This window comes from Blennius ocellaris (assembly GCF_963422515.1).
Source record: "Blennius ocellaris genome assembly, chromosome: 24".
In the NCBI taxonomy this organism is placed as follows: Eukaryota; Metazoa; Chordata; class Actinopteri; order Blenniiformes; family Blenniidae; genus Blennius; species Blennius ocellaris.
The window spans coordinates 2502238-2514444 of NC_137673.1; the positions used below are offsets into that span (position 1 = coordinate 2502238).

The following is a 12207-nucleotide window of genomic DNA, read 5'->3' on the forward strand; positions in this document are numbered from 1 at the left end:
CTCTCCAAGAAGAAGTCCTACTCACAGTCCTGATCGAGGTGGAAGCCATCCTTAATGCCAAACCTTTGGGATATGTGTCATCAGATGTGGCAGATCTGGATCCCGTGACACCAAACATGTTGTTGATGGGGCGGCGGGACGCGTCTCTCCCGCAGGTGTCATTTGCTCCTGACACTCTTACCCGGAGACGGTGGCGCCATTGCCAGATGATTGTGGACCACTTCTGGGCACAATTCCTCAGAAGCTACTTACCATCTCTTCAGGTTCGCCAGAAATGGCGGCAGCAGACTGATGACATCCTCCAGGACACGGTGGTGATGATCGTCGATCCCAAGTTGCCACGTGCACATTGGCCCATCGGAAAGGTGGTGAAGCTGAATGCCAGTGTTGATGGACGTGTCCGGTCAGCCGAGGTCCAGATCGGGGATAGAACTTACCTGCGGCCGGTTGCACGCCTCGTCCAGCTGCCAGCACTTCCAGGAGAGGACGCTAATTCAGAGACTGCTGTTGTACCTCAGGGAATTTAATTTGTTTACATAATATCTTTGCTATTCTGGGGGCGGCTGTTACAAATTCCCTGTGAAGTATAATGTGTGTTGTGTTAAATTAGGGGTTTTCATCAGGCATTATTTTGGACAGCCCAGTCAGGTGGTGGGGTCCTCGCGTTACGTCCCGGGGGACGGAGTTTTTCTGGTGTAATAATAAGACGGTAGTGAACCCCTCGTTACGCCGTGAATGTGTTCGTGAAGAAAAAACCATTCATCGCGTGCATAGATTCATCGTATACGTTCATCGTGTATACATTCGTAGTGTATACATTCATCGTGTGTACATTCGTCGTGTATGCATTCAGCATTAATCTGCATTCTACGTTCATCGTTCATCCATCCTCGTTCATTCATTCATCGTTGTACTGCCAGCTGATTGAATTAAAAGAGATAAAGTCCACCCCGGTGTCCTTATCTGCTCTCTGACCGGAGTAGTCGTCGTGGATAAAGTGGTCCCAGCATCATCATCATCATTCCCAGGCGCATAATCGTCAATACCTACTTTAAAAAAAAAAAAAATAACACGTACAGGATGTTACTAAAACTTCTGTTTTTGAATGTCCTATAAATTGACACTGAAATTGAGCCACTTAAAATTGTATGTGTTCTTGTAAATGCAAACACAATCAGTTCACAATGAAGGAAAAACAAACAAAAAAAAGAAATACAGCTTTAAAAACTACAGATCATCGGTGTGATCGTGGCTTGCATAGAAATATGATCTGGAGTTTAGTAGGTCAATGAAAAGGTCAACAGTCCTCAACAGAGAGCATTTGACGTGTCCAAGAGAGGAAAACACAACTGCATGAAGTATAGTTTTATTTTGTTTTGAGTGTTTGTTCTCTTAACACAAAAAATGCTGACGAAGCACATTTTATACCAGTGCTAAAAACAGCACTTTATCAATAATGCTAAATGTGCATCAATGTTCCTCCCATTAATCAATCACTTGTAAAGTATTTACTTTATTAAACTCTTCAAGGTGAAAGTGCACTTAGCCACTTGAATAACAACGCAATGACGAGAAAACCTCGGCGCAAACCTGAGCTGTATCGTTAATCTGACACGAGGGTTGATCTACGGAGTCGTTTACCACAGGAGGAGCTCTGTCGAGATAAAAATATGCTCTTTAAAAAGTCTATTTGTAGGACTTGTTGCATTAGTCTCGCTTCCCCAGGAGATCAATGATCATAATAATAATAATAATGCATTTCTTTTTGCATCAAATGTATTGAGCACGTTCTATTTGCTGCGATAATTGACATTGTGCAAAATGCAGGCCTCCCGAGGAGAACTTGTAAGTACAGCGGCTCCTGTCGCGGCTAAACCCAAAGCAAACAGGCTAACTTAACCTCAGATTAATGCTTCCTGCTGCGATGAGCTCCCGATGCACACGACGTGCACAAACATGGACCTGACTGATGGGAAAACGGCCAAGAGCCGTCAGCGTCTAATCCTGACCTGGCGAAAAGCAGCAAAGGGAAAAGTTGATACCCTGGGCATGTGTGTGTGTGTGTGTGTGTGTGTGTGTGTGTGTGTGTGTGTGTGGGTAAGCCGTGCAGGCTCATAAGACAACCTCACCCATCTGTCAGCAGAGCAAACACACTCAGTCGCTCTGCACAGGAACACAAAACAAAAAAGCACACACACCTGAGAAAACCCACAGGGGGCCAAAGCAAAGCCGGGGGGAAAAGCTCTGGCCAAAAAAAAAAAAAAAAAAAGAAGCAGAATAATTGAATCAAGCAAGCAACACACACACACACACACACACACTGCTAAGAGAGTGGAAATAAAGGGGAGGAGATGTTGACATTCAAACACTCAAAAGGGTTTTGTCCCATCGTCGCTCCCAACTGACAAGAGGAAACTGGACGTTTAGATTAGCAGGCCGTCGGCGTGCTGTGCCGTGTACTGTACTGTACTGTACCCCCCCCCCCCCCCCCCCCGTGTTAACATGCCCCTCACCTCTGGGCGAAAGGCCCCGTCCACCACTTTAAATGTCATTATGCAACCATCTGATGGCTCGTTACGCCTTCAGCTAAAGAAAACATCTTTGTGCAAATCGATGCGGGGAAGAAGAAAGTCGGGTCACTTTCATTGAGAATTACCGTCCCTATAGCGGATATAGTACGCTTTTGACAGGAGACATGCGTCAGCTTTGTCTGTGCATACTGGCCAACTTCACTGTGTGTAGATCTGGGGACCAGAGATCATTGAAAAGAAAAGAAAAACAAGAATAAAATCTAAATATTTCATTTTAAAATGTGAGAAAATATCAACAAAAACATAGATGTATATCCCCGTAAACAGCTTTTATAGGAGTAGAGATATAAGAGAATAAACAGATTTTCTTGGTTTATTTGGCCAGTAGAAGTAAATTAGCACATTAAATATTACAAATCTGGCTCCGTTCATTGCAATGCAGCAAAACAACATTAATCGCCTCATGCAACATAAATACAACGTGTGATTTGTGTCACAAACTGCTCTCACTTATGAATAAGTAAGCGACAATCTCATTCTCCAGTTACAGCCTTTAAAGCGCTGGGCGGTCGTCATTGTTTATCAGTCATGAGGCTTTTTAAAGAGAGTTTTGCAGCTCATGTGATGAACACCTCGACACAAAAAGAAGTCTTTGTAGCCTCTTCAACATCTTGTCTACCTCCGATACCAGAAGAAGAAGAAAAAAAAAGAAAGCGCACATGGAAACAGATGGGCACAACACAAATTATGCAAAACCTGTAAGGAGATCTGAAACCTGGAGCTTGAAAGTAGAACACCTGCATGGTTCTCACGGCGCACAAAACTAAATTTAAACACGATAAAGGGAAGAGAAAGGCAGAGTTACTGATGCACAGACACTGTACCTGTCATCATCTTCAGCTGCAGCCACAGCCTGGTGACATCGTGGCACAGTTGAGACACTCGGTTCAGAGCCATTGCTTTCTCTGTCCACACACACACACACACACACACACACACACTAAAAACACATTCAGGCACAAACGCACAGCGTCCTGTCAGAGAACATCCCGGTGGAAGTTGAGCCAGAGCATTCTGCCACAGCGCACGACTCCAGCCGCTTACTGAGCTGTCACTGCACAGCCCCCACACAACGCTCACACCCCCCTCCCCGTGTGTGTGTGTGTGTGTGTGTGTGTGTGTGTGCCACCGGCCAGGGGAGGGCTTTCACACTGCCCGCCCCCGAGTTCACGTTTCAGACCGTTTCCGCTGAGAGACAACAGTCCAGGCTGACGAATGACACAAAACATGTCAGATGAAAACGTCTGTCTCACTCGGCTTCCGGAGATTAAGACTGTTAATAGAGACGAATGAGATTTACTGGCGGTTATAAAGTATAAAGCACTTCCTGAGCGGGTCAATGGCTGCAAGTTGACAGATACATTTGTTTTGGATATCAGGCATTTATGGAATTGGGACTAATTAAATCTAACCAAAGGATCTCAGCCAATCGGGTTTTTTTGAAGGCCTGTTTACATTTTGTTTTGTGTTTCCCATCCAGCATCGTCAGAGTACACACTGGGCAGGTCGCCAGTCCGTCACACGGCAAACACAGAGGGCAGACGGGATGCTCGCGCTCACAGTTCAAGGTGAGAGGGAGTTATGAATTAACTTCAAATGCATGTTTTTGGAACGTGGAAAAGAAAATGTCGGACCTTCACACAGAAACTCAAACAAACCAGGAGTACTATCACGTCACGGTGCAAAGCACTGCAAGGCCCATTCACGTTACTATAAATGCAGAAAATATCTTTTTGAAGACTTTAGATGTCTGTACATGATCAGGAAATGCGCGAATGTAGCAGAAGGGTAATTCAGGAATAAGACTCCAGCAGTGATTTCAAATGTGTAAACTGTAAACAATCCCAGAACGAGACTCCCGCCGGAGCCCGGGGGCGACGGCCACCGCCTCGTCTTCGGCTTCACTTGCACGACACACAAACAAAACGCCGACGAAGACAGCAGGGGGCCTCAGCGCACAGAAAGCAGGAGACAAGCGGGGCCGGTGAAAATGGGAACAGCCCCCCGGGAGCTGAATTCATCAAGAAAAATGAAAACTAAAAACCGACACCCGCTGAGGAAAACAAACATTGCTAAAGTGCTGCTTTTGTTCCTCCAACATCAACCCCGGCCTCCTCCCACATTCTCATTAACAGTGCATGCAGATAGCCATTATGGAAGCCATATTTACAGGACCACCGGGCAAATTAAAGTTTAGAGGGGGAGACGTTGCTTTTTGCGAGAATGAGAATTAAAAATCAAGACAGAGCATAAATCAAAGATACATGAAGGGATTCTGAGGAGACCTCAGCAACAACGGCACAGAGCCGTTTCTTTTACGACGTACCACCATCTGCTTCAACTTGCCGCCCTGGTTGTCTGCGAGCATTTATCCACCGTCAGATTGAGACGATAGAGCACGTCTGCTGCAGGACAGGAAAACGCAGAGGAGGATCTTTAATGGCTCGTTTTTCCCGGTCAAGTGTTTCGTCCACAAACGGCTCCGGCAGCAAAGAGTTTCACTCGCCGAGTATGGATTTCAATCACCAACTACATGATTCCACATTGTAAAAGTTTTACCAGACTGTGTATTGGAAGAGAGAAGTCCCAGTATAGTGATGGTAGTACCATGGCATTGATGGATTTGGTTGCCGAGAACATTCACAAGAGGTTTCCTGCTTAGAAATTTACCATACAGGTCGACTGAGCAGCTGCAAAAACTATCCTCAAGCATTTTCTGACCCCTAGTGGCATTTCCAATCATAGCACGTGAAAATAAAGGCAACATGAAGGATATGTTCGGGTCCAGCAGGGACACATTGGTCCACATATGCACCGTCTTCGCTGTTTTTAAGACAAACCAGCATCTTTTTCTTGAAGGCAATCAAGTATTTTACCGTCTAATAAAACCGTAAAATAAAAGCGTGCAGCTTTTGAGCACTGTGGTACGCCTACGTTCCCGTTTGGGGAACACATGAACCAGTTCTGTCAGGATGTTGCTTGTATTATTGTGCAGTGTGTCCGTCTCGTGTTTTACTGGAAGGAGCGGTGTTGGATGGGATGCGGCGCAGACGTCCATGTGACTTGAACGGAAGCCGCTCTGTGTCTTCTGTCTGAGGGATGTGCCACAGACTGCAGCTACAATAACTTACAGCTGATATATATGAGACCCCCCCCCAACCACCACATCTGAGTGTCTACAAAGGCCAAACACTATCGACTCCTTCCGCTCCGGGATCAAACACTGCCGGCCTGCTGTGGCGTAAACAGGAAGACTCCAATTGAAAAATGAGTCATTTGCCAAGAGAAGCAGCGGAGAACAGTACAGTGTCGGGAGGACGACAACAAAGGTGTGCAGACGCAGACATGGTGATTAAATGAGTAAATGCCAAGTATAAAAGTTGGTGCTCACTTGCTTCATCTTGCTCAAGGGCACGTGGTCCGGGGGAGCGAGTTGGGTCGTCGGTACACAAAAGCCGGCCCGCTCTGATTGAGTCACAAACTTTAAACCGATTTAGCGCAAACTTGGTTAAACTTATTCGGAGGATTCATTCTTTGAAGCAAGAAAAAGCTGATTTGATTTGAGCGGGCCGACTTTGAACCAATATGGAATTAAAGAAGATGGGAGGGAAAAATAGGCACTTTGGGAAAAAAAAAAAGGGGCCTTAACCTTTGGCTGAAAATAGTTAAAAGATGTACCGATGGTTTGGTTTTAGATGGGGAAACTTAACTGCTCGTCAGGGTGTAATTCAAATTGGCCCACGTTTGAATTCCCCTCAAGTGCTTGGCCGTCGTGGGTCACACATTTTTTGAGTAAAACCCGAAAAGAAAAAAAAAGAAGAAAAAAATCCCGATGCTGTGCTGATTTCAGTCCTGGCAGCTGACAGATGCGAGCACTTATGACATGAATGATTGAGAAAAGGGAAGCAGATTGAAAGCGATCATAAGACAACCCATGACAAAGGGGGGATTTGGAGAAAACCAGTAGCTGGAAATACTTACTACTTATATTACATTTCAAATGAACAGACAACTCGATGGATCATTTAGTTAATAAAGCAGTGACTTCTTCAATACATAAAGAAGAAAGACGTGTCTCTGTGACAAAGCCCGTCTGGGACAGCGCCTGCTAAAAATACCTCCTTTCTAAATAAAGCCTGAAAGAACTGGACCAGAATAGATGTGAGCAGTCAGTGGCGGGCGGCGAGACGTCACGGCGATCGGCGAGGGGCCGCACGGCTCCCACGGGGAACGGTGGACAAACGCCCGGCTGCCTTTCGTCGGTACAAAACTCGTGTCGGGTTGCCTCTTATTGAACCGCCCTGAGTAAATAAGGATGCAGTAGTATACTGGGATGAGCTCTCTTTTCCTTTAACACCTACTTCGGTCGCCAATTCACAGGAAGCAAATATTCACCCAAGTTTCTACGTGCCAACACAGGATGAGTCATGTGTTTGACCGGCAGAATTCACCATTTACGCCAAGAAGTAATTTAGTTTTTATGGTGCGGGGAGATTCAAACAGCTGGGGGGGGGGGGGGGGGACAGCTGTGCATGGCTGGATACTATTGATTTTTCTACAATAACCCTTCAAACACAACAAGATCTTATTTCTTTTTTTTTTTTTTTTTACTGTGACAACATGAGGAAAAGGCTTCCTGATGGCACCTGAATTAACTGCGTCCGTGTGTCAGCAGCTGCAGGGAGTCATCAAGACCTTTTTGTTTTGTTGTTGTTGTTAATGAGAAGGCGACTGCATGCGTAATCTAGAAAGTCCTACAGCCTGGTGGGAAATTACAGTTATTAGCTGCAAAATCAAGGAGTCAGCAAAGAGTGGAGAAGAGGAATTCCCATTATTATGACTCAGCTTTCCAGAAAAGAAACCTAAGTTGTTTTAAGGAACAGAAAATCCATGTGATTATCATGTGGATAACAAAGTGCAACAGCACTACTTTTTTTTGCCCACGAGCAATGACTTTGCCAAGGAAACGCTCTAAATCACACGCGGCTTCACGTCTTCCTCCCATGTCCCACACGGCAAATTTGCAAACGTGGTGGTAAAACTCACCCTGCAGCTGCCGGCAGCACCCGGCGTATCTGTAGTAGCTCTCCATCTCCTGCAGCGAGATGGAGACGAAGCGCTCTGCTCCGTGTTCCCGGCTCGCCCTCATCCCGTCCCTCTGTGTGCTCTCTCCCTTACTGCTCTCCTCGTCTGTGTTCCCAAACCCTCCCCGTCTGCGTCTCACACACATTAATACACCTGCCAAAGCTTCCTGATTACGCCCCTCCTGTTTCTCCTCCCCCTTTTTTCAAAAATCTCCCTCCGGAATAATAACAGCAAATATTCACACTTTTCAATAATAAGCTGTAGTGAACTTTTTGACAATCCCATGTTGCATCCAAAATGGCTTGAGGCTTCATTTAATTTAATACAAGCTGCTTCATTGAAACGACTTTAAAACAGACTAAAGTGTCTCTGTGACTCTGGATGAAGTCGCAGCATTATCAAGTCACAAGTCGCCATCGCTCGCGGGAATAAGAAACCTTGTTTGTCTGAACAACAAAGTAAACGTCCAATGAAGTGTCCACAAACCTCTGCCCCGGCTGCGTTCCTCAGTGCAAATATTGATTAGTCTCCAGCATGTGACTGACATGTGGCGCCTTGTTCTTTTACTGCAACCCTGAAATGACCTTTTTTTTCCCCCCACACACACAAAGTGTGGCTGAAGACGCCTTCCATAAGCAGCTTGAGACATTTGTTCTTGACGCGAGGCCGGCGCTCACCTCGATGGACAGTCCGAGTGAATCTGTGGTGTTCTTTCCTTCCTGCCGGTCGAAGCCGGCAGCAGGAGCCCACCGACATGTTGAGGACGGACGGGAAACCTCCCGGCCAGCTTGGCCTTCTCAAGAGTTTCTTTTCATGTCTGCCCGTTTGCCGGCTTCGCTCCGACACACCAGCCCGACAGCCCTGCCCTTGGTTCGTCGAGACTTTAGATAAGTTACCGATTATCCTGGTGCCCGGGGCTTTTATCAGGTAATCAGTTCCTCGGGTCAAACACCAAAGAGAGCTGAACTCCAGGTCTGTGAAACCTTGAAGTGGCAGCGAGTGCCGAAAACTTTCCCAATTCAACATCTTTGTCCTTCAAAACAAAGAAATCCTTGTATATATATATATATATATATAAAATATGTGCATGAGACAATGTGGTATTTATGAACCAACAGTACCACGCAATTAGAAAAAGTCACAACTGCGATTACTTAAGTGATCGAAGGACAAAATTAGACACAAAAAAAGCACAATGTTTCATGTTTTCCTCTATTCGGGTTGCAAATCGTTCAATCGACCGCAGCAGGGGGGAAATCCTGTTCCGTCTTCCTGTCACACTGACTAAAAACACCAGACGACATCTCTGAACCAAATTGAGAAAACAAACAAACTGTAAAAACGCCGACCTCTCCGCCGGGCCTTCTGACACCGTTGGTGTGTGTGTGGGCTCAGCCGGTCCACCGACACACACACACTGTGAAGCAGTCCACCCAAAGTCTCCCGGCCCTCTTGGATTATTTCCAGAACAGACATGGTCCCCCTCAGACTTCGTCTCACACCGAGTCTCCAGCCCAAGTGGCCTGAACGGCAGTTTGTCGCTTCCCAAACGTGGGATTATTTATCTCGCTGCTCGTCTGCTGAGTGTTTATCGCAGGAAGAGAGGGGTGGAGAGTGGGGGGTGGAGGGTGGGCCGGGACATCAATCCTCTAATTACACTAACGTGTGTGTGTGTATGTGTGGCTCTTATCACAACCGGGGGCTGAAGTCAAAGTTACTTTAAAGTAGATTACCTTTCTTATTTTGACAGAAATCGTAGGATATTTATCAAATGTAAGAGTATAAGTTCAGACAGTGATATTGCACTGGTCCTTCAGTATTCCTTCCCTTCTCACTTGACTCTTTTGCATTATTAGATTTTTATTTCCCTTGATTAAATCACAGTTTTCATTATGTGGGTGATTATATTTACGATTGAATCAAAGAAATGACAGAGTTCAGCAATTGATTACAAATAGAACCCTCCAGCTTTAACGCAACACTGAAAGTCTAGAAGCAACAGGCGTCGCGCTCGATTTTAAATAATTGGCGACAGAAAACACACACATCACGGTTAATAGACAAAAGGGCCGACGCTGCAGAGCTCCTTACCGGGGATGGTGGACGCCACCTCCTCCGGGGCCTCTGGCACAGACGCCCGTTGTCCCATCCTCCCCCCCGGGGCGCCGGCGCTCGGCAGACTCCCCTCTTCACATGTACGGTACGCCACGGCCTGGACGGAGAGCACAGAGGCTCGGCAGCCACTGGAGCCGCCACGGACAAAAACAGAAGAGAAGTGCAGCAGTGGACTCAGGTGCAACAGCACGGCACAAGTAATGGGAACCGAAACAGACTGTGACCGTTTGATTTGGTCGGCAGTGAACTCGGAGGGAGGGAAGGAAGGAAAGGCCCCCGAAGGCACTTCGGCTGTTGCGTAACACGCCAAACAACACAAATGCCTCTGTGCGGCCCAACGCACGCTTCTGTCCACGGCGGTGTTAACACCATTACCGCCACTAATTTTATCTTTTCATTAAACGGGGCAGCGCAGTGTGTGTCTGGTCAAATGAGATTAAATCAGGACAGCGGATTAATGTGACCACATCACTGGAGGGATTACATTATCATACAGGAGCCCACGTCTTTTAATGCAACTTGGATTTTAGGTTGAAGATTAAAGACACTCACCTAAAGGTCAGTCATACATACAGTAAGCACAAAACAACACTACGTTTTGTACTCTTTCCTCGTCATAGTATCCAGGGTGTCCATGTACTGTATGAATGAATCATGATATTTAATAGCTTTGTTGATATAGAAACCAGATAAATACCCCTGAGAGCATGAAGGCATCTCATGATCTGAGCCTACGACTGCTGTTATTTGAATTAAAGCTCCGTCCAGCAGATGTTGTTTGAGTAATTTCTAACTTCAAGTTGACATTTAACAACGATATTCTGACACGTGACGTGTTCAGGCATCGAGAGTCAATCGGGCTTCATATCAGAGAAACAATCTCTACAACAACTGGCACAACAATCAAAGCTGATTTGTGCAATTCCTCATCCAATCACCTCTCCCCTGACAGAGGTTTCTTTCACGGCATGGACAATGGAGCAGCATGTCCTTAGTCATATGGACTAAAATCTTGTGACGTGGGCCGATGCCAGGCTAAATAAAGACCAGGGCCAGATCAGATCCTCACGCAGCACAATGTGACACTTTTAACAGCCAAGTTCACAGGCCTGCTGTAGGGGGGGGGGGGGGGGGGGGGGGGGGTGTCCACACTGACAACAAACAGGAGATCAGCAAACAAGGCAGTAATAAACACTCCTAACTGCAGCACAAAATGCATTGAATTCCCCAAAACTCCAAATTTGATCCCTTTCCTCCCGGTTTATAATAGACTTTCCTCGTGTCCTAGATTTGTAAATAAATGGCCCTTTTAAGAGGAGAATTATGATTTAAAATGTTATAAATATAACTTACGAAAAAAAAAGGCTGTATTTTTTTGTATGTCACAAGTTTAACAATTCTGTAAATAGGAGTTTAATTTGGATAAAACGTGCCAACACATTATATAAAGAACCTTCATGTCAGTTCATTTATAATGTGCACGCATGGGTCACATCATTCCAAACCTATTTCAAATGCAAATAATAATAATCCACCTGATCAAATACAGACATGCTCCCAGTAACTTTACCTCCCAGGAGCAGATCCACATCCGTGAAATTCACACATTTGACTAGGTGTGAATTTCAGCTTCCTGAAACAACGACTCCACATTGTTATCCTGGCTGAGTTTGATATCTTTGTGTTTGGGGCAGTTTCAACCCTCCAAATAAGCTGCTCCCTGGTTAAACAGTCACACTGATGCGCTTTAACTCTAAACCAACAGTGAGGTATTATAAAAAAAGAAAGAAAGAAAGAAGACATGTGTGCACAATGTTGTTAAGCTGAGTCCATACCTGCGCGTTTTGCACAGGAGCTCCACCCACATCCAGCCAATTATCTCGTGCTCAGCCTCATCTCTCACATCCTGCTCACTGAGTGATCGAAATGTTTCTTAATAGATTTAGAGATGTTAGATCTTCCAGGATCAAGCAGCTTAAACTACAAACACAGCAATTTACACCATAAAATCTTTGTTTTTGTTTCCCACAATGTGTTGATTGCAGTTTCGCCTCCTTGTCAAAAGCTCAATTGTGACATCTAGTGGTGGGAAAAGTCATCACACAAGAGGCAGAACAGACCGACACAAGTTTGGATTTGAAGTGTTTATTGCAAATAAAGAATATATATATATATATATATATATATATATATATATATATATATATATATATATATATATATATACATACATACATATATATATATAAACCAAACTGAAGAGCACACCTGCATGTTTCTCTGTCTTTACTATTCTGATATTGATATTTTAGTTGAATCATTTGACGCACAGCTGTGTCTTTTAATCCATGTGAAAATGTGCTGCAGGAAATGATCTGACACAAACTTGCAGGACAAACTTAGTGTACTTGATGTG

General features: G+C 45.2%; 1 protein-coding gene across 3 annotated transcripts in view; it reads right to left on the reverse strand.

Annotated features, from left to right (window-relative positions):
* Positions 1–3541, reverse strand: part of mcf2la (mcf.2 cell line derived transforming sequence-like a) — a 35752-nt gene extending 32211 nt beyond the window's left edge. For all 3 annotated transcript variants that reach the window (XM_080519533.1, XM_080519534.1, XM_080519532.1), the window contains exon 1: positions 3416–3541. In XM_080519533.1, the coding sequence (XP_080375659.1) occupies positions 3416–3488 (73 nt within the window). In that variant the 5' untranslated portion in view covers positions 3489–3541. The remainder of the gene's footprint in view (positions 1–3415) is intronic.
* Positions 3542–12207: the final 8666 nt, after the last annotated feature.